The 27844-nt window shown below is 49.5% G+C and overlaps 2 protein-coding genes across 5 annotated transcripts in view; one reads left to right on the top strand and one right to left on the bottom strand.

Moving 5' to 3' along the window:
* The first annotated feature begins 5408 nt into the window (after positions 1-5408).
* The window catches only part of cmss1 (cms1 ribosomal small subunit homolog), a 29447-nt gene continuing 7011 nt past the window's right edge, over positions 5409-27844 (top strand). Inside the window, exons 1-3 of one of the 4 annotated variants that reach the window (XM_062456553.1) lie at positions 5411-5702; positions 6167-6391; positions 6846-6929. In XM_062456553.1, coding sequence (XP_062312537.1) covers positions 6881-6929 — 49 coding nt within the window. In that variant the 5' untranslated portion in view covers positions 5411-5702; positions 6167-6391; positions 6846-6880. Of the gene's footprint in view, positions 6392-6845; positions 6930-27121; positions 27144-27844 lie in introns of those variants that run through there. The other 3 variants (XM_062456554.1, XM_062456552.1, XM_062456555.1) reach the window with 3 other exon arrangements.
* Positions 10367-20727, bottom strand: LOC134017913 (filamin A-interacting protein 1-like). Its single transcript, XM_062458045.1, has 4 exons — positions 20689-20727; positions 20070-20255; positions 19742-19920; positions 10367-13558 (listed from the first exon to the last, which is right to left on the bottom strand). The coding sequence occupies exons 1-4, from the start codon at positions 20725-20727 to the stop codon at positions 10756-10758; spliced, it is 3207 nt and encodes a 1068-aa protein (XP_062314029.1). The 3' UTR covers positions 10367-10755.

Below are 27844 nucleotides of genomic sequence, written 5' to 3'. Positions count from 1 at the left end.
ACACTCACTCACTCACTCACTCACTCACTCACACACACATTCACTCATACTCACCCACACGCATGCTCACTCACTAACACGCACACACACGCAGCCTCACTCACGCACATGCTTGCATACACACACTCTGACACATACACACACACACTCACTCACACACACGTGAGCAGACCCAGCGGTGGGAGTGAGGGGCTAATAGCTTCTCTAAAGATGAGATCCTAATTAGCAGTGTGCAGATCCCTCCTGCTGCTAAATCTGTGCACCCTTCCACCTCTGACCAGGAAGCCTTCCTCAGACAGATGAGCCTGAGTGTGTGTGTGTACGTGTGTGTGTATGTGTGTGTGTACGTGTGTGTGTGTGCTGCATGAGTATGTGTGTATGTGGCAGAGAGAGAGAGAGAGAGAGAGAGAGAGAGAGAGAGAGAGAGAGCGACATGGAATAAGCATTTGTACTTGGGTGTGGATGTTTAGATAAGTGTGAGAGTGTTTGACTGCGTGTGTCTGCGTGCTGCTGACACCATGAAACTAATCTCTTTGATATCCACTCTGTGGCCCAGTGTTCCGTGTTCAGCCAGGATCTTCACCGTCTTTGTTTAATCATGACCTCAGGGATGTCTTGACCCCCCTCATCATCTCTCATAGACCTGGTGACTCTCCTCCCCTCCTCCCCCCCTCCTCCTCGCCTCCAGTACATCCCTTCTTCCCTTCCTCGCCTCCTCTCTCCTTACTTTCTTTCCTTCCTCTTCTCCTCTCTCCTTCCCTTCTTCCCTTCCTCTACTCCTCTCTCCTTCCCTTACTCCCTTCCTCTCCTCCTCTCTCCTTCCCTTACTCCCTTCCTCTCCTCCTCTCTCCTTCCCTTACTCCCTTCCTCTCCTCCTCTCTCCTTCCCTTACTCCCTTACTCTCCTCCTCTCTCCTTCCCTTACTCCCTTACTCTATTACATTCCTTCTCTCCTTCGTTCCTTCCTTCCTTCCCTCCCTACCCTCCTCTATTACATCTCCTCTCTCCTTCCCTTTCCTTTCTCCCCTCCTCAAATCTCCCACCTTCTATATTCTCCTTTCTCTCGATGTGCATCTCTTCTCTCTGCTCCTCTCCATCCCCCTTTCTCTCCATCCCCCTTTTTCTTCCCTCTATTCCTCCTCTTCTCTCTTTTCCTTCGTCCCCCCCTCTAACTCATCCCTCCACCCTGACCTAATCTGTCCCACATAATGATGCTCCTGTTCCATCCACAGTGAGTGATTGTTTTAATAAAGTGTGTTTATGCTTCTCTCTGGGTGTGTGTCTCTCTGTGTGCTGTATGTGTGTGCTGTGTGTGTGTGTGTGTGTTTGCAGCATGCTCTGGGTGTGTGTCTCTCTGTGTGTATGTGTGTGTGTGGTGTATGTGTGTGTGTGTTGTGTGTGTGTGTGTTTGCAGCATGCTCTGGGTGTGCGTCTCTCTGTGTGTATGTGTGTGTGTGCTGTATGTGTGTGTGTGCTGTGTGTGTGTTTCCAGCATGCTCTGGGTGGGCGTCTCTCCGCTCCTCTCATGAGCACTCCTCATGTTTTGTTGCTCATGACAATTTCTTCCCTCCGTCTGTCCCGTGAAGGAAGGTGTCACTGATCCGGTCTGAACTGGAGAGGACGCGTTTGTTGTTCTGTGTGGAGGGGAAGACTGGACATGTAGGAGATGTGTGCCTGATGTGGTCAATACACGCGGGCTGAGCTCTCGTTCCTCGGCCTTGGTTTTACTCAATATTCCCATTGGGTTTCTGTAGTGAGGGTCTTGATTGATAGCTGGGCAATGAGGTTACACAGGCAATTGTGTTTGGCCTGGTCGGTGCATCAAATAACCAGGGTAATATTTCTGTTGTTCTGTCAAGGAAGGAGTAGCTATCTCTGGGAGTGCTCGGTGGTGAGTGTGTGTGTGCACGTGTGTGTGTGTGTACAGTATGTGTGTGTATGTGTGCTTGCCTTTTCTATACAAATGGAATAGCTCCATGGGGATCAATACAGGTCTTTTGAATTGAATGGAATTGAAATATGCATTGATTGATTTTGTTTGTACTGTCGGCAGTACTGTCAGGCACAGTAAACCAGTAGTCCATTCAGAAGTTTAGTAGCTCTCCCTCAGAGAGTGGGTTAGACCACAATACCAAGAGCTCTGAACTCAAATATTTACAATCTAGAGGGAGAGGGAAATATAAAGAAAGAGAGAGAGAATTTGTGTGTGTGTCAGAGAGAGAGAGAGAGAGAGAGAGAGAGAGAGAGAGAGAGAGAGAGAGAGAGAGAGAGAGAGAGAGAGAGAGAGAGAAACTGAAAATAAGAGGGAATGAAACTTTAAATAATAACACAATTAACTCTGGGCTTTATTGAGCTCTTCCAAGCAAACACTCACGCTGCAAATCCAAATATCCCCCAGCAACGACAAAAAGTGGATTGTTTGCCCAATGATATTTGATGGATTCCTCCGGAAAAGCTGATTAATAAAGAAGATTATGAAGTTGTTCATATGTCCTGCTTGTGCACTGTGTGTGTGTGTGTGTGTGGGGGGGGGTAGTGTGTGTTTTTGTGCGTGCGTGTGTGTGGGGGGAGTGTGCATGTGGTATCAGAGACCTCATTTGCATGTGTCAGTCAGGATCTTATTGGACTAGCTCCAGGGGAAAAGAATGCAATTTCTAATGGGCTTCTGTTACCCAGCCTCAGAATCAGGCATGAAGAACTGTTACCAAGGTAAGAGCAACGTTACCCAGCCTCAGAATCAGGCATGAAGAACTGTTACCAAGGTAAGAGCAACGTTACCCAGCCTCAGAATCAGGCATGAAGAACTGTTACCAAGGTAAGAGCAACGTTACCCAGCCTCAGAATCAGGCATGAAGAACTGTTACCAAGGTAAGAGCAACGTTACCCAGCCTCAGAATCAGGCATGAAGAACTGTTACCAAGGTAAGAGCAACGTTACCCAGCCTCAGAATCAGGCATGAAGAACTGTTACCAAGGTAAGAGCAACGTTACCCAGCCTCAGCACCAGAGTGTGAAACACCATACAGGTAGAAATACAGAATGTAATCAGGACAATTATATTGTTTTATGGCAACTTTTGGTTTCTGAAATGTTTTGTTAAAACCAAGCTGGTTTGAACCCTTGTGCTGCCTTCGGGTCACATGACCCAAAGGTTCATAACGAACCATCGTTGTGTTTACCCAATTTTACCCAATACAAAAACAAATAAAAATAATTTTCTTTTAACCTTCGCAATGTGGAGGGTCTGAGACAGCCCGACGGTTAAAAGAAAATGCTTCACTTTGTTTTTGTATGCGGTAAAGTTGTCACAATACGACGGTGGGTAACAATGACTGATGGGTCAGAATGACCCGAAGAGAACACAAGGGTTAAAGATTGTTTATAGACATGTGCATGTGCATGTATACAACCTTCACTTCTCACACACACTTAGCAAACCGTTAACACACACACACTCAGAAACAATCTCCTTCAAACACACACATATACAGTCAGCGTTTTGTTTGCCAGAAGGTCACCTGACGTCACCTGGTCCACAAGATGTCACCTGACAGGAATTTCACCCGTCAGTCACCTCTCACCCTGCTGCCCCCCCCCCCCCCAAGCCTCTACCCAGTGCAGGTGTCCAGTGTTGCCACGGCAATGTCCCTGTCACTCACCTTCAGCAGGGTTGAAGACCCTATGGCCTTTTTCAGGTGTCACTTCCTCGTGTAACAATGTTCAACACTGTCACTGCCTGGTCTAATTAGGGAGGAGGGCAAAATGTCCCTGTCACTTTGGTGGCACTCTCATCTGGTCAACATGAACATCAACAGCATCACACGCAAATACAGGTTTTTGCGTTTTTAAACACTATAACATGTGAACACATTCTGGAGTTGAGGCATGTGCTTTTAATGCCTTTCATGCCTGGTAGGCTAGGCTACTCAGACAGGTCGAAAACAACAGCCTTCTGAACCACAATATCAGCTGTCCTGAAAACAGACCTAACCCTAAATATGAATTTATTTAAAAAGAAAATTTAAAAAAGAAATTCAGGTTGCTCAAATTCGAAAAAAATCTACCCCCAAAAAATCTAGGCAAACATCCGGGATACCAAGGATAACATTTGAGGCGATAAAATTTGAGGCAAAAAAAAAGAATAAAATCAAATTCGAACATTAAAATTCTAGCTGAAAAATATCCACACCTGTGTGTGTGCACTCACCGACGCACACTCACACACACACACACACACACACACACATACAGATCAATAGCTCCATGTTAAGGACGCACTGAAACCTCTTTGCCAAACGAGTGATAAACACAAAAGGCAGCAGCAACAGAAGCAGTAAACGAAGCGCGCTGCCAAGTGTTTAGAATGCAGCAGGCCTCAGCGAAGGGTCACAACCACCCAGATGCTCATGAATACACATGTAATTTCCAAGACGTAGAAAGTTGTTCGGAGGGAAAGTTTTTAAGATAGCTCAAGGTCACTTCCTGTTTATTTCTTCTTCTCCTCCCCACCTCACCCCACCCCACAATGCAGCTGTCCAATCACAGGCTGGGCATGTTGACCCCCTCGACACACACACACCTCAGTTCAGCTATGCGACAGTTGTTCATGACTCAGTTGGGTTCCCTGCTTGGTACCTTTCACTCGTTGTGGCCCAGGTGAAAGTAACCAAAGGTTACAGTGATTCGCTCTTCAGTTCTCCATTTACATGCACCTGTGTCTTTTTCCTCGTCGGATATGCTTCTCTGAAGGAGAGGATGCAAGGGTAAGGAGAGAATGGTACATATCCTGAATGGTGAGAGAGAGAGAGAGAGAGAGAGAGAGAGAGAGAGAGAGAGAGAGAGAGAGAGAGAGAGAGAGAGAGAGAGAGAATGCACCCAAGTATAAACTGGGAACGAAAGAAGGAAAGACAGGAATAAAAAACTACGAAAAACACTTAGACAATGAAAGGAGAGAGAGAGAGAGAGAGAGAGAGAGAGAGAGAGAGAGAGAGAGAGAGAGAGGAACAATGAAGGTGGGGGATACCTTTGAGGGTGCGTAGTAATTAGCACTGAACGGTTTCAAAGCCATAATTAGTCTCTTCCTCTACTTTTCTTTCTCTCCCACATTCTCTCTCTCCCTCCCTTTTCCACTCTCTCTGTCTTCCACCCAAAAAACGCCTTGTATAAGAGAGGACTGGATCCCAAAATAACCTGTCTCCTTGTGATCATTAAAAAGAGAGTGGAACTAAGAACAGCTGCTTCTAACAAAATCAACACATTAGCACACTGACGCTCCAGCGTGTGCAATCACGGCGCCCGGGGACAGCTGCCCGCGCAGCCGACATCTACCCGCTGTCGCTCAGCCACGGGTCCTCTTCGTCTTTCTTACCCCTCTTACACGTCACGTCTCTTGTGCGTCGATCTCACCTTTTCACACAGTTCTAACTTTAAACCCCTTTCTTTCTCCATTCGCTTCCTTAATGAGCGCGCTCTCTCCTCCCTCACCTCTCTTCCTCGTCATTAGGCTGTGTCCTTTTTGTTTGTCTTGCCAGTGTTCTTTGTCCAAAATCCACCATAAAACCCCCGTTTTAACTTAGGTGTAACAATGTGGCATGGTTGGTGCACGAAACAAGACAATGTGAATGAAGTCGACGACCATCTTCTGATGCTGGCAGAGCAGAGGCAGAGCGACGTTTTGTTCAGGCCTACACAGGAGATATAGCAGGTTCGGAGTGTTTTGTTCCTCGCCAGAATGCAGTCAAATATCAGCCAAGAGACGGGGGATATGGGGGTGTTTGTTTCTTCCAGCGGAGGACGTTAAATTATACGTGAGAATGCCATTTAGAGACCATTGTTCCAGTCAAATTTTGTCCGCACTTTGCTCAATGTGTTCACTTTATCCTATTTCTTATTCTCTATCCCTCTTGCTTTGTTACTTTATTTTCTCCTCTGGGAAGGAAACAGCAGAAGCGTTGTGACCCTGTATAATTTCCTAAGTAATCAGCCGGCTCTCGCGCTTGGTGGCAAAGCTTTAATCAAATGTCTCACATGCTTCCATGAGCCAGAAATGTGTTATTCCGACAGAAACAAAAAAGCATGCAATTACTCCCAGGAGACCTGTTCCTCCCTCTCACCCTCCCTCCTCTCCTCTCCTCCAATCACGTCCTCCCTCCATCCTCTCCTCCACAGCTGCAGAAAAGAGGGGAGAATTCCAGTCACGTCCTACTCTTCCTCCTTTTCTTTTTTCTTCCCTTTTTTCTCTGTGTGCTAAACTAATGAGAGAGCTTTGGCCTGTGATAATGACAGCAAGGGCTCTGAAATGTAAACCCAACACAATGACTCTGGGGAACTATGCCGGTGGTATTCCAGCCCCGAGGAAACATTATACCCCAGACGACGACTATGATGACTAGTGTAAGTATTGCACTCTGGTGTAATTGCATCTGTCATTTCTTAAAAAGGTCAAAACGTGAGGTTTATTATGAAAGCCTGTTTCTATATGAGGCCTAATTAAAGGTCAGCGTGTGATACATGCAGCGAGACAGTTGCTGTTATCTCTACTCGTATAGCTAATACAAAAGCGTGAAAGAGACCGTCCAAAAAACTTTTTAAAGTTTGCTTTACATAGGCGCCTCTATGGAACCAGTCTGACCGAGTTTAATGAGTAGCCTACATTTACAATTCACAATTTTAAGATCTGACTGATATTTTAGAGCGATTGACGTCCAAAGATGAATAATTGCATTTGTATGGATGCTTTATTAAACAGATTACATTCTTAAACGTCATGTGCTGCTGTTGTGAAAAGTTGCGTTTTTAACCGTTTATGTTTCTGTTGCACAATTGCTGTTGTGAACACACCCCTCAGGAGACAGCGGTACTTTTGGATCAGCGAGTCTGAAGATGGGAGACGATTTGGGCGAAGAGTGGTGGGAGAAAGGGGGCGATTTAGGTAAGGCAACCCAATTTTCTAATAGCGACGTACTTTTCAAACGTGCCGTGTCTGTTATGGCTTGTATCCTTGTTTATTCGTAGCTGTCCCGACCACTTTTACTACACATGCTAGCATGTTGACAAGTTAGCTAGCAAGCTAAGTCAGCTACATGCATGTAAGTAACGTTGTTTCCGTTCATTTTATGCTTTATTTCCTTGAGCTAACACAAACATTATATTATGGCCCACATATAAACTTGTTGTAAATAGTTTATGCACTGGAGTCCGTCCATACTGGCAATCTCAGTTCATCGACAGAAACACACGTGTGTCTCCGTATCCGCTGCGTAATGCCGAATAGAGTTATGGGTCTTCGAATCAGATGTATTCTTCAGTCTCTTTCAAGGAGGATTTCTTCCCTCATATATCCTTACACACTGACATGTAAAGAAATAGTGTATTTACTAAGTAATGTTCTGCTCCTTTGGTAGATATGTTTTAACGACCGAAGGATCCATGTTTATGTTGTAGGTAATAAAATCTACCAGTAGAGGTCAGTGCTGCCCCGTTTGGTCACCGTGGTCAGTTGTTTTAGTTAGTGGGACCGCAACGACGGTGAATCACATCACTTTTTCCAAGCTTGCCTGTAGATAAGATAACAAGCCGACCAAAGAAACAGTGATGACACTATACTTTACTAAAGATCCACATCTTTATTCAGCTTACACATTTATTACAGAGACGGCTTCACTTCATCACCTGACAAGTCATAAGCCTGTGTTGAGCCAGAGATGTTAAGGCATGCTGTGAACTATACCATAGCCTTTAGGATAACTATTTAGCCTAAATCTTTAAAAAAGTTTCTGCTCTCAGATGGGGATGAGTTCAACATGTAGTTGTTGTAACGTTAGTCCTGTTGCACACTCTCAGACCAGCATGTTTACCAGTGTGAAGGTTGGTGGCTAACTTTCCTTGACTTGGTACCGTGTTGCATGCTCCGTTTGTCCCTTTGAGCGCTCCGTAGCGTTTGGGTTTGGGAATCTGGGTGGGGCCGACCTTCCGGAATGCTTCCCGAGGAATCTGATTGGATAACACAGAAACGTGTCTCAGTTAGGGACAGTTAATAGAGAAATTATCATTCAGAGAGTATTCAAATGATATAGGGATAGTCTATCCACTATATTGTCATGAACAGGCATATTGTAAAGATGGGGTGCCAGTCTCACACTGATTGGACGGGGAGAGGATGGATCCTCTCCTGAACCGTTGTGGACCTGCAGGAGGAGGACTGTGCATGCACCTCATGTTTGTGGTGTGTGTGTCCATCAGTCACCGCTTAGAACATGCATCCCTTCTCCATCCTCCCACCTCCATCCCTCCACCTCCATCCCCTCCACCTACATCCCTCCACCTCCCTCCACCTCCATCCCTCCACCTCCACCCCCTCCACCTCCATCCCCTCCACCTCCATCCCCTCCACCTACATCCATCCCTCCACCTCCCTCCACCTCCATCCCATCCCCTCCACCTCCATCCCTCCACCTCCCTCCACCTCCCTCCACCTCCATCCCCTCCACCTCCATCCCCTCCACCCCCTCCACCTCCATCCCTCCACCTCCACCCCCTCCACCTCCATCCCCTCCACCTACATCCCTCCACCTCCCTCCACCTCCATCCCTCCACCTCCACCCCCTCCACCTCCATCCCCTCCACCTACATCCCTCCACCTCCCTCCACCTCAATCCCTCCACCTCCTCCCCCCCACCTACATCCATCCCCTCCACCTCCATCCCTCCACCTCCATCCCTCCACCTCCATCCTCACTCAGTGGGAGAGAAAAAGGGAAAGAGTGAGTGAATGTATATTGTCGAGAGAAGGGCCAGAGGGCCTCATGACGCAAGAGAGGGGAAAAAAAACCTGTGAGTTTTTTTGCGGTATGGGAAGAAAAGTTGAATTTCTGTGTTGAACTTGGTTGGCACTATTCGGAAGAGAGGCAATGGGTGGTAGAGAGAGAGAGTGAGCGAGTGAGCGAGCGAGAGAGCGAGTGAGAGAGCGAGAGAGCGAGAGAGAGAGAGAGAGAGTCTGTGTCTTAAATAATGTGTTTTGTGGTCATAGGCTTTTTCCAAAGTCACACTCTTGTGCATATTCCCAAGAGGCCTCAGTCACGCAGGCAGTAATCAGTCCAAACTGTTGTCAAATGCCGGCCCTCACGCCAGCCGCTGATGTCACAGCGGAAATTGCTCCATTTGTCATTGTTGGTCGACTTGCTGGGTCACGGCCAGCCTGACTCTCTCCTTTGGGACACTGTTAAACTGCTTCCTATAGGCTGGTTTCTCTCTGGGACACTGTTAAACTGCTTGCTATAGGCTGGTTTCTCCCTTGGGTACATTGTTAAATGGCTCCCTACTGGCTGGCCTCTTTCTGTGACCCTATCAAACCCTGCTTTTTTCTGGGATATTGTTAAACGGGTCCCTATTAGCTTGCCTTTTCTCTGGGACATTGTTAAACTGTACCCAGTAGGCTGGACTCTTCACTTGTCATCAAGATTAGACAACCACTGTAGCCTACCTCTCAGCATTAAACTGACTTAATTCTGTGAATCTGCCTAGTGGCAACGTACAACTTCATTAGAGTCTGATTTGATCAATGCGAGGTGGTGGTATTGTGTGTGTGTGTGTGCGCACATGTTTTCATATTTTCCAAGACCATCCTCAGCAGATGTGGTAGGATAGTATTGTTGTGTGGCTGATTCTCAAATCAGAAAGCAAGCTTGCATCTTGCGTGGCGTTTAGTGCAACGTTGCGTACGGTTTCTGCAAATGGACCCTTCAAAGGGGGGTTAAGTACTCACTCTGGCCTCCTATAATCCTGCTGGCCTGCCTGTGCCCTGCATGGTGCTTTTGATCTGACTTGAGGTTTTCCAGCGTGTCATTGGATAAGACTTTATTTATTTATAAAAACTCTGCACACACACACACTCAAGCACCCATCTCGCACATGCACACTACACACATGCACACACAGTTGCTATTGGTAACTGGGGGTTCTTGGTGCGGTTGAGATAGATGAGTGGTGACATCAGCCTATGAATCTAACTGAGCCAAGCTAGCATATGTTGGAATTTACTGCTGCTCTTTCTGAACAACCATTAATCCTCTCTCTGTGTCTCCTGCTCACAGTAAAACCCTCTGCTACGGTCTCATCGAGACTAGAAAATGGTCAGGGTTGTGTAGAAATTGACAGTTTTCCAACCGTTCTTTGCAGTGCAGTGAAGAGAGAAGTGACATTCTCTTTTTCGTGACAGTGTACCATGAAGTCATCCATTAATATACTAAGATAAGTGTTAGGCTTATGATTGATCACAAAAGATGTGGTACTTGATGCAGTTAAGCAAAACACAGAGCTGGTTGTGAGTATTGAGTAAGACAAGTAATATTAAAATATATCATGAAACAAGGAAGCTGAAACGTTTAATAGTCTTTCAAAACAAAGATCAAAGATGTGCACATATTGTCAGTTGTGTAATGCTTGTCAGATCCACTATGGCTTGATTGGGTCACTCTGCAACAAGTGTCAGTGAGAGTTAGCCTAACTATACACAACGCAAGCCGGTGATAAGCAGTCAAGTAAGTAGGTGTGTGTGGTCCACTATTGATGTGTTCATTCAGAATATATCAGGTTCTGAGGAGGTCCAGACTGGGTACAGCTGTTTCAGTAGGAACTCAGTTTGAGGTGGAGGTGGGTTGTGATGGATGGGATGGAGGTCAGGGTTGGGAGGGGGGGATGGGGGCAGGAGGGATGGGGGTGGATGACAGGGGGCTGATGGAGCTGGGTCTCTGTGGGGTTTTACTCATAAAGGCCACTTACTGTTATGTGAGAGGGGTGTGAGGCCGGGGAGGTAGCAGGGGTTATGGTGATGCTACTGGTGATTTTGCCGCTGCTTTTCACGTGGCAACCATTAGGAAGCACCTGAGTCCTTGCCCCCCCTGGCTCCTGTCCAGGCGAATGGTACTGCCTGCCCGGCTGCGTGGCTACATGGGCGATACCATTCAGGGCCTGGATGTAGGGGCTTCCCAGATGGATGTGGATCTTGTTGTCGTCAGTGGTGATGACGCTGGGCCCGGCGCTGGTGGATTTCTGGAGGTGCCACCCGTTTGGTTGCCTCTCTGGCGTGACCCGGAACATGGCTTGACCTACGACCTCGGTGGGGTCTGATGACCCGGTGCAGACTGTTAGGATTTGGACCGGAGAACCGGAGGGGTCGGGCGTGTGGGACCTCAGTGAGTTTGGGGTGGCGACTCTAGAGAGGGACGTGAGAGTGAGCGGGGGAGAGAAGGCTCTGTCCGGGCTGCTCACCTCCTCTGGTGCAGAGGGGCTGCAGGGTACCACCTTGGGGGGTGACATGGATGAGTTCTGGATGATGGTGATCCTCTGTTTGGGAGGGGCTCCAGTGGTGGGGATGAGGGCGGTGCTGGTGTAGGATGTGGCGTTGTCTGCCGTAGGACTACTGATTTCCAGAGTAGCCGTGTTGAGGCTGTGGTCTGGGGTTACCTTGATGTGTAGAGGCTGACCCGGGTTGTGTGTGACCACCAAGTCTCCTTTCTTGACCAGGTTGCTGTTCAACACCTCACTGTTACCCTGGGGAGATACCTTCCTGTTGGCTAACGGAATACTACTCCGTCTTAGATTGTTGTTCTGCATGTTGAGGTTGACAAGAGGAGACAAGTTCTTCTTCACCACCTGCTTCTCGTTGTGATTGAGGTCCTTCCCATCATCTCCTAGTAGTTTTCCGTTGAGCACCGTTGGAGCCAGGCTCTGGTAGTCAGGGGGGAGGTGATTGGGCTTCTCAGGCTCGGTCTGAACCTCCTTGGTGGACTGGTGAAGGTCTGCGAAGCGGCGTCCGTTCATGCCGGGTCGGAGGCTCTTGCTGAAGTGCCGGTAGCGCTCCAGTTCCTTGGTCAGACCCTCCATCTCCCTGGCCAGCTCCCTGTTCCGGACCTCCTGCTGGGCCAGTCTCCTCTGCAGGGTGGCATGGTCCATCTGGACCTGACCGATGGACTCCTCCGTCCCCATCAGTCGCTGGACCTTCTCCCTAAGAGTCTCCACCTCCCTGGAGAGGAGCCTGGATTTGACCTGCTCCTCCTGGAGCCGTATGAGGAGGAGGTGCTCCTGGTTGGGCTCCTCCTTCCCCTTCTCGGCCAGCCGGTACCTGGACACCTCCGTCCTGGCCTCCTCCAGCTTCTCCCTCAGAGCCCGGCTCCTCTCCTGCTCCTCGTTGCACCTCCTCTCCAGGGACTCGTACTCCTCCTCCGCCTTCATCAGCTCCTCCTCCACCACCTCCTTCTGCGTCAGCCTCCTTCTCAGCCTCTCCACCTCCTGGCTCAGCTCCCGCACCTTGTTGTCGTCGTCCTCACGCTTCCGGTCGTCGTTCGTCTCGTCGTCTTTCCCCTCGCGTCTCTCTTTCCCTCCATCTCTCCTCTCGAGGGCCTCGATCCTCCTCCTCATGGAGTTGGCCTTGCTCTGGAGATCTCTGCTCCTCTCTTCCTCTGTCCTCAGCCTGGATCCCAGCTCGTCCCTCTCTCTCTCCACGCTTCGGTATCTCTCCTCCATCTCGCCTCTGGACTTCAGCGCTTTCTCGTCGGCCGGGGACACCTTGTTGTGCCCTTCCTGTGACCTCCACTCCTTCCCCTGCTGTAGTTTGTGTTCTGCCTGTTGGAGTCTCTCTGCCATGGCCTTCCTGTCCTCCACCAGGACCATGGTCAGGGTGCGAAGCTTGGTCAGGTCCTGTCTCAGCCTCCCTTCTGACCTCTCCAGCGGACCCTCGATGGCCTCCAGCTCCCGGACCCTGATTCGCAGAACCTCCAGCTCCCCGGAAAGCTGCTTGGTGGCAGCCTTCTCCTTCTCCAGGCTGCTCCTAAGAGAGCTGCCCTCTTGCCTGCTTCTCCCCAGGGCCTCCTCCAGCCTGTCCAGCTCGCTGATCCGCCCGTTCAGCTTCTCCACCTCTGCTTTCAGGCTCCGGGCCTGGATGGAGGCGTGGCCCAGCCTGCGGTCGAGGTCTCCACACTGGTCCACCAGACGGACCCCGTCTCCGTCCTTCCCCTCCATCTCCACCACCCTCCTCCTCAGCTGCTCCACCTCAGAGAGGAGGACAGGGGAGGCCGTCTCTCCCCCATCTTCCCCCCTTCCGCCGGCCACCCTGTCTCTCAGCTCCCGCAGTTCCTCCTCCGCCCTCCGGAGGTCGCCCCTCGTCCTCTCCAGCTCGTCTACCTGCCGGCCGAGCATGGCCAATCGCTGGCGAAGCTGCTGATTCTGGGCATCCTCGTTGGCCATTTTGGCGGTCATGGCTTCCTGGTTCCGGCGTAAGTCGTTTAGCTCCGCCTCCAGATGTTGTGCTTTAAGCTCCTCCTCTCTCGCTCTGGAGTGGGCGGAGTCGAGCTCCCGTTGGGCGTGGTCAGTGATGCCGGTCAACTGTTGGACGTGTTGGCTCTGATCTGTCAGCTGATTGGTCAGAAGCTGTTGCTCGTCAACGACCAGGAGTGCGAAGGCCTTGAGTTTGACGAGCTCGTCCTGCAGGGCTGAGAGCTCCTGCTGGTTCTCGTCCTCCCTCCTGTCTCGGTAGGCCTTCTCCTGGGCCAGCAGCTGCTTCAGTCTGGGCAGGGGGAGAAGAAAGTAGGGTCTCATTTCTGACTACTAACATTTCAGATCAATCGGACAAATTATTTTTCCGTGTGTGTGTGAGCATGTTATGAATGGCATACCAGATGGTGCCCAGACAGGAATCCGCTGGTACCCATGTTCTCCAAACCCCCTAGACCCCCACCCCCCCCCCTTCCCCATCTGTGTCAGCCACCACTGGCAGGAACCCCCTTCCTTCCTCAGGCGTTTAAACACTGGCTTGGGTAACATTAAGCACATGCGGTAATTAACACCCAGCCAAGATGAAGCCGTAGTGCATGACTAGATCAACCAATTTGTCTACCGCTAGCCCGAGACGACGTCTAAGTGGTTTGAGAGCCAACCTCATAACAAGAGGACAGATGCAAACCCCCTCTGCTACAACCCCTCATTAGAGCATGTAGGCTTGCCTTACAGTGCAGTGATATTAGTTTATGGTCTTCCGTTACTGGCCAAGAAGTTGATTAAGGTCCTTGGTATAACTATGATAAGTGGCTCAACTCTCTGGGACCATATTGGAGAGCTTTCCTGAAATAATATGCAATGTAATGTAGCCGTTTTTCATTGTTTATAAATATGCATATTTGTACACATTTTGGGAGAATAGAGTTTTGCTACTACAGTAACGAAAAGGCTTTTTTGAGTTTGATTGAGAAGTTTGAATCTAGGCTTGAACTTGCTGGAGAAATGGTTGTAGTTTGTATTTCAGACTAAATTTTACTTTATTTTAATACCTAACCAAGTTAAAGGGAAAATATATTTTGTTCAATAAGTATTTAAGTAAACATACCCTGTTAGTATATAGAGTTTTGCTACTACAGTAACGAAATTGCTTTTTTTCTTTCTTGCTTTGTTAGTCAAGGCGCATCCTGCTCACGCAATGATCTAATCCCTCAACTGTAATAAGAAGTTGTTAAGTGAATATTTATTCAAAACAAATGTACTCTTAGCAAGTATTTTTTTTACCAATCCCAGATTTCCTATTTTAATTAGGCTTGAGAATATTATAATCATATTAATATTATTCCAACATAGGGTCCTGAATATACTAACAGGGTATGTTTACTTAAATACTTATTGAACAAAATATATGTTCCCTTTAACTTGGTTAGGTATTAAAATAAAGTAAAATTTAGTCTGAAATACAAACTACAACCATTTCTCCAGCAAGTTCAAGCCTAGATTCAAACTTCTCAATCAAACTCAAACACTACGGAACCAAGTTTCTTAATTCAGAGAGCACCCAATCATTACTCGTATGAATGTCACTGGAGAAGCAATTAAAGCTAACCTTAATCAACTCTCGTTTCAACTGATTTGTCAGTTGTGGAAATCAACGAGCAAATAGATTATTCTCCCAACTTGAGACCCTGTCTTCAATAAACAGTTTGTTCCTACCTGTGTTTGGTGTCAGTGAAGCTTCAGAGGTTAAATCCCATCCATGCTCCAGTCTCTCTCTCTCTCTCTCCCTCTCTCTCTCCACCTATCCCTCCTGGTGTTCTCAGCTATGTGGACATTCCATCCGGAAAACCAAACATTATGAGAAGTGCTCGGAACACTGAGACTCTCTGGCTGTGTGCGGCGCGGTGACATCATCGGCATGCCCTTATAAGGAACTGAAATGTACAGCCTTCTTCTCTGCTCCGCGGTGTGTTTTCGCACACACACACACACACACATGCATGCACTGTGCATCTGTGTGTTTCTGTTTTTGTGTGTCCGTGAGATTGCATACATGTGAAGCAGCACACAAGATGTGCGTGTGGTGTGTGTGTGTGAGAATAAGTGCAGTTGCTTGTTTGTGTGTGTGAGAGACTGAGAGTCCACAACTGCTGGAGATCAGCCCATTCCATGAGGTCATGGTGAAGTGATGCCAGAGAGAATGATGGATAGGACAGAGGGAGAGAGAGGGAGATTATACTGTATGATCAAGTTTATCACTGTTTTAAACATGGTTCTAGAGCAGTGTGTGTGCTTGTGCATGCGCGAGTGTGTATGTTTAAGGAGACACATGTTTGTGTTGCAGTTGCAGCGCCTGGGCCCTGATAACCTGGATGAGAGATGATGTCATCTGTGGCCCGCAATTACATCCACATGTGTTCTCTCTCTCCCCCTTTCTTTATTTTCTCTCTCTCTCTCCCTCTCTTCTCATTCCTTATATCTTTTCTTTGATCCATCTTTTACTTCATCACATTCATCACATTGTTGCCTTTATTAAAACCCTTTCTGATTCTCACCTCTCACATCTCTCTCTCTCTCTAACCCTGTCTCTCTCTCTCTCTCTCTCTCTCTCTCTCTCTCTCTCTCTCTCTCTCTCTCTCTCTCTCTCTCTCTCTCTCTCTCTCTCTCTCTCTCTCTCTCTCACCCCCCTCCCTCTCTCTCTCTAACCCCCCCTCCCTCTCTCTCATACAACATCATAAACCACACAACCACCCCGCAGTCATGGAGTCCTTTGCGTGTTGGGCCGAGCTGTAGGGATGCACCCTGGTGGAGGGCTTGTCAGACCGAACTCCCTGAAGAGGAAGTGGGCTGTCCAGTCCTCGTTCTCCGGCAGAACCCTCCAGTCCCTAATTAGGGCTGGAGCGCGTCCCCAATGACATGCCGTCAGCTCGCAGGCATTCCCACAACAGCCCGGAGAAACACGCACTTCCCTGGAAAACTTCTCTATATATAGGCGAGGCTTGACCGTGTGTGTGTGTGTGTGTGCGTGTGCACGCGTGCTTGTTTGTGAGTCAACAAGGTAAAAGGAGTCATGTTGAGTTCAGAGTGCGACAGAAAGTTGAGTTCATCGTCAAGAAGGAGAGACCCATGTCTCTCTACATCCCTGTAAACAAATGGGCTTGTAAATTGGAATCGTGTTCCGTGAAAGAAGACTTTTCCAAACTACTATTTATATCGTTAGAAACACAGTTCCAGTCCATCTCCAACTGTTTGGAATAGTCTGAGTCCTGTTCATAAGCAAGACCTCCTCTGGTATCGCTAGTCTACCAACCCCCAACCTGGGTCATTTATGTTCCTGACACGTGATTGGCTGAGCAGGAGCCTGGCGAGCATGTGAGACGGACGGAGCATCCGTGTGTTTCCGTGGCGACACAGCCAAGTTTACACTGTCCGCACCCTCAGGGCCAGTCTCACTCACTCTCCCTCTCTCTAACCCTCACTCTCTCTTTCTAACCCTCTCTAACCCTCACTCTCTCTTTCTAACCCTCTTTCTAACCCTCTCTCTAACCCTCTCTCTAACCCTCTCTCTAACCCTCTCTCTCACTCTCTCTCTTTAACCCTCTCTCTCACTCTCTCTCTAACCCTCTCTCTCACTCTCTCTCTAACCCTCTCACTCTCTCTCTCTCTAACCCTCTCACTCTCTCTCTCTCTAACCCTCTCTCTCACTCTCTCTCTCTCTAACCCTCTCTCTCACTCTCTCTCTCTTTAACCCTCTCTCTCACTCTCTCTCTCTTTAACCCTCTCTCTCACTCTCTCTCTCTTTAACCCTCTCTCTCACTCTCTCTCTCTCTAACCCTCTCTCTCACTCTCTCTCTCTCTAACCTCTCTTTTCTTCTTTTCTTTCTTCCTTTCCCTCGTGCTGTCTTCCCATCTCAGTGTTGTATTACAACCAGGGCCGCATCAGAGAGAACATAACAAGGGTCTACAGTGGTCTGTGTGTGAGAGTATGAGTTTGATGAGGTTGAGTGTGTGTGGTAAGCGTGTGCATGCAAGATGTTTGTTTGCGTGTAGTTGGCACTAACAGGCCCCAGAAAAGCCTGGCAGCCTTGACGGTGTGATGGCGTGTGAGGGGTGAACCACCAAGCCTCTGCTCTCTGATACACATGTCATCACATGTAATCACACGTCAACACGCAGCTACCATCACGCTGCCTCACGCCACCATCCCTGCCTCACGCCATCATCCCTGCCTCACGCCACCATCCCTGCCTCACGCCACCATCCCTGCCTCACGCCATCATCCCTGCCTCACGCCACCATCCCTGCCTCACGCCACCATCCCTGCCTCACGCCACCATCCCTGCCTCACGCCATCATCCCTGCCTCACGCCACCATCCCTGTCTCACGCCACCATCCCTGCATCACGCCACCATCCCTGCCTCACGCCACCATCCCTGCCTCACGCCACCATCCCTGCCTCACGCCACCATCCCTGCCTCACGCCACCATCCCTGCATCACGCCACCATCCCTGCCTCACGCCACCATCCCTGCCTCACGCCACCATCCCTGCCTCACGCCACCATCCCTGCCTCACGCCACCATCCCTGCCTCACGCCACCATCCCTGCATCACGCCACCATCCCTGCCTCACGCCACCATCCCTGCCTCACGCCACCATCCCTGCCTCACGCCACGACAAGTCTCCCTGAGCCCCGCCACAGCACCATGTGTGTTCACACACACGCACACGCACCCACACACACGCACACACACATGCATGCTAACAACCTCCAACACTTTCCTCAGCCTTTGTTAAAAGGAGGATGGTGTTACAATGACAAAGGGATTCTAATAGCTAATATGAGGCAAAGTGGTTGAGAGGGATGGAAAGATTGACAGAAAGAGAGTGGGATGGGAATCACCCCTCACTTAGTTTCTTTTCAATATTTAGGCTGCTGCAGATGGGATGACTGGAGCAGAGGGAGGGAAGGATGGAGCGGAGGGAGGGAGGGAGGGATGGAGGGTTGGATGCAGAGAGAAGGAAAGGAAACAGGATATTAGCTGCTGCACTGGTTCTCTTTGTCGAGCAGGCGTATGTGTGTGTTAAAGACACTGTTAAATAGGCCTAAGAGGTGTGTGTGTTTGTGTGTGTTAAAGGCAAACTTCGATAAGAGGTGTGTGCGTGCATGCATGCTGATCTCAGCCTTTCTGGAATGTCCTTTATTCACCTGAGTGATGTCATGAAGCTAAAAAGGAGAGAGACAGGGAGGGAGGGAAGGAAGGAAGGATGGAGAGACTCCAGAGAGAGAGAGAGAGCACAGAAAGATTGAGGAGACACTCAGGGAAGATAAGGAGGGGGTGGTGGGGAGGAGGAGGAGATAAGGAGTTCTGCTATATCTCTCCTCTGTCCTCAGGGACCAGACATGTCCTCAACTTTACCCCATCTATGGTGTCTGGGCTCACCTTCCTCTGTGGAGCAGTCTGCAGCTACCCTGTCTGACGTGGTGCGTTGAGTTCAACACAGTGGAGGGCCATGACTGGACACGGGGTGTGTGTGTGTGTGTGTGTGTGTGTGTGTGTGTGTGTGTGTGTGTGTGTGTGTGTGTGTGTGTGTGTGTGTGTGTGTGTGTGTGTGTGTGTGTGTGTGTGTGTGTGTGTGTGTGTGTGTGTGTGTGTGTGTGTGTGTGTGTGTGTGTGTGTGTGTGTGTGGGGGGACTGGCCGCCAGGAATGTATGAGTAACATGGTGTGAACACCAAAGTAGAGACAGCACCAACACGCTTTGTCTGCTTCTCGATTAATCACAGTGTGTGTGTGTTTTAGAGTGATAGCTAGAATTCCCACTCTTTGTGTGTAATGGGCATGAACTGGGTGGGTCTTTGTGAAGATGTTCATTCCGTGTGTGTGTGTGTGAGAGCCAGAGGATCTGGAGAGCCTATAGACCCAGCTAACCAGAACCATATCCAGGGATGAGAGAGTGGTAATGGGCCATGTCTGAGGGCTGGGACTTTAAGTACAGGCTTGAGACATGAGGTCCAGGACGCACACACACACACACACACCAGTAATCTCCCTGTTTGTCCTCCCCTCTCACCCTCGCCAGCTAACGACAGGGTCTAGTTAAAGCCCAAGATAGGCCTGCATATGGGGCCTTTGCCCCGAAAAAGATGACGCCTCATAAAAAAAGTCCAAAAGGCCTTTAATATAGAATCTCTGTTTGAGTCCTGGACTAGGTTGAGTCCATGTCCTTGGAAAAATGGTAAAGACGCCCATGGAGACTGTCCCCACCTCAACCGGGGAGCCAACCTCCCCTTCTCCAGACCAGGACCACAGTCTGCAGTGACAAGGCTGTCCCATGTGACAAGAATCCTCTTTCGTCACCCCTGACCTACACATCTAGGCTGAAGACGTGCGCCCCTGTGTACACCTGTAGACTGCTACTCTGCTTCTGTGGAGGGTGACCCCTCGCTGACCCCTCGCTGACCCTTCGCTGACCTCTCTCGGTCCTGCTCCAGCAGGCTGGTGAGGTCGTCGCTCCTCTGGATGAAGGCCCTGTGCTCCCTCTCCTGCTCCTCCAGCCTGCAGAGGGCGCCACCATGGGAGCTCTCCACCTCCAGCAGCAGCTGAAGCATGCGCCTGGACGCCCTCCTGTGAGCCCCCGCTAGCCGCTCCAACTTGGGGGAAGGAAGAGGGGGAAGAGAGATGGAGATCGGTGGGCTCAGAGTGCCGGAGGTTGTCTTCTCGTTCTTTACCACAATGGTTTAGTTGATGCCATAGGCTACTCTAGAGCTTAGTGTGTTCTTGTCGGTGGTGTGGGGTTTACCTCTGCCATGGGTTTCTCATAGACGTCCTGTCGTCGGGCCTGCAGGGCCTCACAAGCCTGGAGCCGGAGTGAGTCTCTCTGCAGGGCGCGGAGAGCCTCGTCTGGGGTGGCAAAGCTATAGTGGGCCTCCAGGGAAGCCGGCTCCATCTTCTCTGCTTTCAGGAGCGTGATGGCCTCATCTCTGGCCTGGAGGGATGAGTGGAGAGGGCAGAGATGGAACGGCGGAAGGGAGGACATGTGATGGAGAGTCAGGACAAGAGGGGGAAGTGAAGCTTCTTGCAGATGGAAAACATCTTGGCACATTTTCCATGCGTGTGCGCGTGTGCGCGTGCGTGCGTGCGTGCGTGAGGGATTTAGTCATCAACATATTGGGCTCCACTGTTGGTGAGTCTGATTCAATGTCTCTTTGTCTGCATGTGTAGCCTATATAGTCATCCACAGTACTCTTCTACATGACAAGCCTTACTCTTTTAATTAGACTTGACTGGAGCATGTGGACGACTGTGGGTGGTCAAGTTAAGATATGTCATTCCCGAGATGCCTGTGGTGATGGGATCCTGACTGGAGGGATGTAAAAACACCTCAACCCTGACCCTTGACCCCTCCCCGGCTATCTAACCCTGCTTCTGGGCTGGTGCTGGTGTGCGGTTGGTTTCATCTTGCGAACCTTCCGAGAAGCCGTTGGCTTTCCCATGGGCTGGAGAGCCACGCAGGAAGTGACCTCAGAGCCACGCAGGAAGTGACCTCAGAGCCACGCAGGAAGTGACCTCAGAGCCACGCAGGAAGTGACCTCCGAGCCACGCAGGAAGTGACCTCCGAGCCACGTTTTGACCTAAGAACATGAGCATGCTGTGTGTGTGGTTGGACCGTCTCACCTGAAGCTCTCCCTCCAGGATGCTGAGGAGGAACAGGAGGTCGTCGCTGGACAGCTCTCGGCCTTTCCCTCCCGCTCCACCCACTGGCGTCGTTGCGGGGGGGTGGGGCCCTGGGGGGTGGGGCCCTGGGGGTGCCTCCTCACCCCACGGTCCTCCCCTGGTCTGGACAGCCAGGTGGGGGGTCGCTGCTACAGGATGGCATCTGGGTAGACCCACCTAGAGAGGACGAGATGAACGGGACGGGGAAACAGAGAAAAGAGGAGAGGTGGTTATTGGGAACTCGGAGTCGGCCCACGTAGTGGATGAAATAAATGTGAGGTGGCTGAGTGTGTAAAGTGGTGACTTGCGTGTGTAAAGTGGTGACTGCGCACACGATATGACATCGTCCGGGTTTACGCTCGGCTAATATAAACTCTTTAAAGCTGCCTGTCATAACAGTTTGTGCGAGTGAAGGAGATAGTCGTGATTATGTTTGCTTATTCTCGGCTTCTATCATCCTGATGTCATCCCATAGGCTAAGTCCCGTCTGGCACAGATGTGAGGACCGTCCTCTGGGCAGTGGAGAGGAGAGGAGAGGGAAGGGGAGGGGAGGGCGTTCATTATGGCTTTTGGAAACAGGCTTGTGTGGCCCCTTGATGTTGCGATGTTTGTGTGCTGTCATCGACAACGCTTCTGACCTCAGCCGGTTGCTGCAGGGTCGTCAGCCAGAGCTGTCAGCCTCGCTTGGCATCCCTCTCCCCATATTTAGGCCTCGAAGCAGAGGCTGCAGGGACGAGTTCACAACATGAAGTATGACCTCATCCCTTTGTTCTCCTGTGCTCAAGCGCTCTTTCTCTCTCCTTCTCTGTCTGTCTCTCTCTCCTCTCTTTTTCTGTCTCTCTCCGTCTCTCTCCTCTCTCTCTCTCCTCTCTCTCTGTCTCTCCTTCTCTCTCCTTATCCCTTTCTCTCTCTCTCTCCTCTCTCTCTGTCTCTCTCTCTCTCTGTCTCTCTCTCTGTCTCCCTCTCCCGAAAGCGTTTGATTCAACGCGAGCGTACATGAGTGGAAGTGAGCGCCCCAGCTGCTCCCTGCTGTGAAGTCATCCTCTCTGCATCGATCACAAAGACAGATGGAGCTGTCTGGGTCTCCTCACCTTCATGGCGATGGAAGGAGGAATGGGAAAGGCTTTAACAGGAGCAGCGAGCGCCTTTTATAAGGTCTTGCTAGCTCGCGGCCTGGACGTCCTCCTGGGGTCCCCTGCCTCGGACGTCAGTCCACTGCTCACACCATGCCTGTGTGGAGGTGTGGAGTTCATGAGCTAAGCTCTACTCATGCTCCTCACTTCTCCTCCCTCCTGTACTCTCTTCTCCTCCCTCCCCCCCTCCCCTCCTCTCTCCTGTACTCTCCTCCCCTCCTCTCTCCTGTACTCTCTTCTCCTCCCCTCCTCTCTCCTGTACTCTCTTCTCCCCTCCTCCCTTCTTCTCCTCCCCTCCTCTCTCCTGTACTCTCTTCTCCTCTCTTCCCTTCTGTAACCCACCCAGGGTTGTTTCTCCACGTCTGGCCAGTCTGCCCTGGCTGCCCCGTCTGCAAGGAAGGAGACGGGCAGCCCTGGGAGTGGAAACCATTAACACTTAGAAATAAAAACACGGCAAGGTACTAACGGCTCTCTCTCTCTCTCTCTCTCTCTCTCTCTCTCTCTCTCTCGATATGATCCATATCGTGTCAGTGTACACACCTTATATGTCTCTCATAACGTCTGAAATAACACACACACACGATATCCCGCTGATGGCACCACGGCAGGTCAGGAGAGCAGCCTATGACCCTGCCTCATTCTCCCAACAGGCCCAACCCCTGAAGAGTTTAACAACCTGCACACTAAACATGTCAAACCCCCCCTGGTCTGGTCAGATGCCCTCCCGGGCCCCCCCCCTTTTCCCCCAGTCCTCCCCACTCTCGAATGCCAGGCCTTCTGCCCACGCCTTCTGCCCACGCCTACCCCCATTAGCTTGCTAACGGTCTGGGCGCCCACTTCAGTGTGCCCTCTTGGCTGGGTCTAGCAGCGGTGCTGGTTGCTGGTGCCAGGGCCTGGTTGGCACGGAGACGGGTTCTGTAAATCACAGGGTTGATGTGGAATCCCGTTGGCACTGGGTGTTGGCAGGGAGACGGTGGTTCTGGCCCCGGTTGGGGCCAAGGCAGATTGTACCGTACACCTGGTCATTTAACCGATGGGGGGGGGGGGGGAGACGGTGGTGTGTAAGGGGGAGGGGGGGTCTAGTTGAAGTGGTACGTGTCATCAGTATTGTGTCACCTCGCTGTTGGGATGAAACTGAAATGTTTCGATGTTTGATTTGAATGTTGTCAGTTGTGGAGGTCAGTGATGGGCACATCTCCATTCAGCTTCATGATCCTTCCCTCTGACCCCAACCCTCACCCTGGCAAGGAATCAGCATGGTGAGATGCAGCAGAGCTGTCTGCAGCTCACCACACACACACACACACACACACCTCAACCACAATAAACGGCACACACTTTCGAGCGGATCTGTCTGGGGTTTGTAGGTTTTAGAGTCTTGTTAATGTGTCCGATAGTCCCAAGCTGTTATGCACCTGATTTCTAGAACATACCGGCCCTGGTTTCAGACTTCCATCTCTTCTGAGTAACACGGTCCAGGCTTTACTAAAACAGTCCAGCCGCCAGCTACAAGCAGTTAAAAGGCTGATTTACTCAAGGACTTAACCAATAAAGTTATTTTTAAATATGCGAATCTTGGATGATGCAGGGGGTGACCTGAGAATGTAACATTACCAAACATCCCTCCTGTTTCGGAGGAGTCTGGCTGAAGGATGGATGTAAATATTAGTGTTCGGCTTGATCCTGGTGTTGGCTGGTGAGTAGGTGTGCCAGGTCAGTGCTGCAGTAAGAACCATCTCTTCTTTGGGCTCTCTGATAGGGCCATATTAACGCCATCTCACATGTTAGCGCACTCTTCAATCTCTCTCTCTCTCTACCGCTCTCTTTCAGTTTCATCTCCCCCCGCCCGCCTGCCCGCCCACCAACCCTGTGGGATATTTAGTATCACTCTACACTCTCTACCTCTCTACTCTCTCTGCCTCCCTCTCTCTCTCTCCCTCTATCCCTCCATCTTTGCAGTGGAACCAATCCAAACCTGCAGAAGAATGTCGTTTCTACCAACTGTCTGAGGAATTGTCAAGCGTGTTAGTGAGGTGTGAGAGTACATGACAAGCGCGCGCGCGCGCACACACACACACACACCTTATACAGGAGTGAGATTCCTCTCGTCCAGGTAGTGACCTTGTGTCAAGTCAGAAACACGCAGGATTACATCACCCCTCTGAAATGTAAGCGATAGGCTAGAGTTCCACGTCTCATGACATCACATTCACTGCAGGCTGTTTTCTTCTCTAGCTGGCTCCACACTACCCACTTTCTGAAATGAAGAGAACTGAAAAGATGTATAGAGGACATGCCTTAGTGTTTCAACCTAATTAGATTAAATGGATATCACAGAGTCAGAATGCCTCCCAGCCAGGAAAATAACCGCTGAAATGTTTCGAAAACATTTTTTTATGACCCACAGAAATAGTAATTTTGGCAAAATACTCTAAATAAATAAGTTACTAAAGTGACTGAAGGTTTCTTAGTCATGTTGTATATGAGTGTAGCCATGCATTAGTGAAACCATAAAAGCAAATACCATAGAAAGAGAGACTACAGAAAACCATTACTAGAAAATCTGACTAATCTAGCTCCATAAAGCACTTGAGTACTGAATCAGGATTGGAGAATGAGAGTTATGACAAGCAGCACCAGTAAAACATGATTGATTGCTATTGGGTTGCTATTGGGACCTTAATGATGGTTGATACTTTAACTATGGCCTCTGTAGTGTTTTGGCCAGTCATTGCTTGTCATCTATAAGCCAAACTTCTAATGAGAGAGAGGGTTTGATCACAATTTAAAAATACACAAAGATAAATATATACAGGCAGTATTCTGGGAATAAATATTTCCATGACTACCCCAAAAGGCTTTTCGAAAGGTTATTTTGCAGCCTGCTTTGAAGTGTTGATGTTTGGAAGGTCTTTGGGAGACTGAATGTTCTCAATTCTGCCCTTCTCCCCCTTCTGAGGGCGCATCAGGCCTCATAGGCATGGGCCTCTATGACATCACAGGGGTCAGGGGTCACCAGTGCTGCAATGTACATGCTGTACTGGAGCTCAAGAGAAGGGAACAATCTGCTGGGAACGAACACCACACACACATACTGTACACACACACACGCACATACTGTTGGCCTACACACACTCACAAACACTTAGACATATAAACATAAGTGTAAGCCCATGCATATACACATGCACACAAACAAACAGATGCACAAATACACAGTCACACACACACTGTCACGTACACTGACAGAAAACACATGTGTAAACAGATACAATAGCGTTTTAATTGAGTTGGGGTGAGACGTAAAGCTGTCTCACACACACAGACACACACACACACATCCAGGGGGAGGAGGGGAGCGCAGTGTTTCAGACCCAGAGGACATGAGCTTGACTGAGGGAACATTAGGTCAAGTGCCTCCTCTCTTCCCTGGTAGAGGGCTTCTGGTGAAGGATACCAGCTCCCAGCCCTGACTGGACGGGTCATAAACATGAGGGGTCGCTATAGCTCAGGGGCTGAGCATGGGACTGGACGTCAAGAGGTTGCAGGTTCAAATCCCCCCTCCCACCCACGTGTGTCGTCTTGGATCAAAGCGTGTGTGTGCTAAAGGAGTTCATTATTTCATGTTAGAAAATGCTGTAGCCTTTAGTCTGCCACACTGATAGACTGTTGAGGCTTACGGCAACACTTGACATTCAGCTTACAGGATAGGCAGTGTAGTTATATACAACTGTTGTATACAACTGAAACTTGGTATGGGCATCCCCTCCCCCCCCTTCCCATGCTGTGCCTTCTTATTTTGGAATAACCAATACTCCAACACAAATAACCATAGAATTTCCTATGTGCCTACAAAAGATTTGTCAAGCTCTCTATTAAAACGTGTGACCTGTACTTTAAGTGGAAGGATCGGTGTTGTGGTAGAGAGTGGTCGGCGAGTGTCAAACCGAGCGTGTCTGCTCTGCTACAAGTGGTTCTATCACATCAGTGTGTGAACAGTACTCCCTCTGCTGGTTAGAGGCAGTAACTACATCTAGTCTGCCAGCTCGTCTTTGTCGCTTGCCGCGGTTCAAGACTCCGGTGTTTGAACACCAAGGGACTAAACGGTTACTCGTTTTTATGCAATGACCCGCTATTAAATTGACCTGGTTTTGCCGGTTCCTCATTAAGTGGATGTCTTTTTTTTCTTTCCAGCTAGAAAAGAAAGCGTCTCGTTCTACTTTGATAAAGTGATTTATGGGAGCAAATTTACTCAGAGACTTCGAAAACCATACCTACATGTGTTGGTTTTGAATTCATCTCTTTTAAATTGAAATAGGAATTTCTGATCCAAAAATTTAATATTCGGAAATTCAGGTTGCTCAAATTCGAACAGTAAAATTCAGTATCAAATTGCATCCATGATTCACTAGACTCTCTGGCTGTAAAGGGATTCACTAGATTCCGGTAGTAAATTGACTCACTAGACTCAGGTAGTGAGGTCAGAGACAAGTGGTCAGATATCATTAATCTTCCTCATTTTCCTAGCAGGTTTACTTCTAAAATGACATTTGGACCTTATCTTCCCTGAGCACAGACAATCCTTCATTGTGACGTTCTCACTAAAGACTGGCAGGCACACTTAATCGATTAGCGATGTCATCCATCCCGCCTGTGGCCACATTGATCAGACAGAAGCACACGCTCTAAATCAGATCCAGGAGAAAACATCTAGACCCTCGTTCAAACTCGATATCCTCGATGGCTGCCGATTGGTTCTCATCCCCAGATGAGTTATTGATTTCGAACGCCTCTCTGGAGACTGGATTAGGTGTTTCTCAGCACAGCCAATGTTTCTGTGACCATAAACCACAAACGTGGCACCTCGTAAGGCCTGATTGGCACCTCCAGCACTCTTGGTATGTGTATTGCCCCTTGAATGTAATTGATAGGATCTAGACCACGGTGTAATTGCTGGATTTCGAAGAGCAGAAACAGGGTTGTTTTCATCCGTGTTTCCCCTGTAAGTTTGATTGGATGCATGTTGGGTAAGTGTCATTGCCTCGCGGTCTAAAAGCCAGGGAATTGGATTTAATTTAGGTTCAATTGCATCCCTCTCCTTCCATGTGTGTGATTGGGCTCGGTCTAATTGCTGGTGTGTGTTAGATGGAGACCCGCAAAGTTTAAGGCTCTACCTAATCCCACGGGGAGCCCTTTTTACCTTGCTTCCCTCCAGCAGATGATTGGATTGGCCGTGGCCGGGGTCTAATTGCTGGAGTGTGTAGTTTCAGGGTGGTGTGAAGGCTCGGGGTAATCCTGCAGGTCGTAGCGGGGGTTTTATCAGACTAAGAGGGGGGAGCTACGGGCTGATTAAAGACTTACTGGAGGGGGCACTTGAGCTATCTGTCCCCACACTCCCTTCCTATCTCCCCCGCCTTTTTCCTGTCTACCATCTCCTCTCACCCCCTTCTACCCCTCTCCTATCTGCACTCCACCCCCTTTCTAGCTCTTATTTCCTCCACCCCTTTCCTTTCTACCCCCCCACCCCTTGTTTGCTCTACCACAACCCCTCCCCGGGATAATCTCTTTGGGGGGGGGGATTGTGTGTGCGTGTGTGTGTGTGCCGGATGAATAGCCTACCTCTTATAACCAGGATCATGTGGGGACAAGTCTGTCGGTTGCAGTGGGCTATCTCCTCCAACCAATCTATTGATCTCCACTAAAAACAACCCAGTGCTATTGACCTTCC

Source organism: Osmerus eperlanus, chromosome 3 (genome assembly GCF_963692335.1).
Source record: "Osmerus eperlanus chromosome 3, fOsmEpe2.1, whole genome shotgun sequence".
Classification (NCBI taxonomy): Eukaryota; Metazoa; Chordata; class Actinopteri; order Osmeriformes; family Osmeridae; genus Osmerus; species Osmerus eperlanus.
This window is presented reverse-complemented; position numbering and strand designations above follow the sequence as displayed.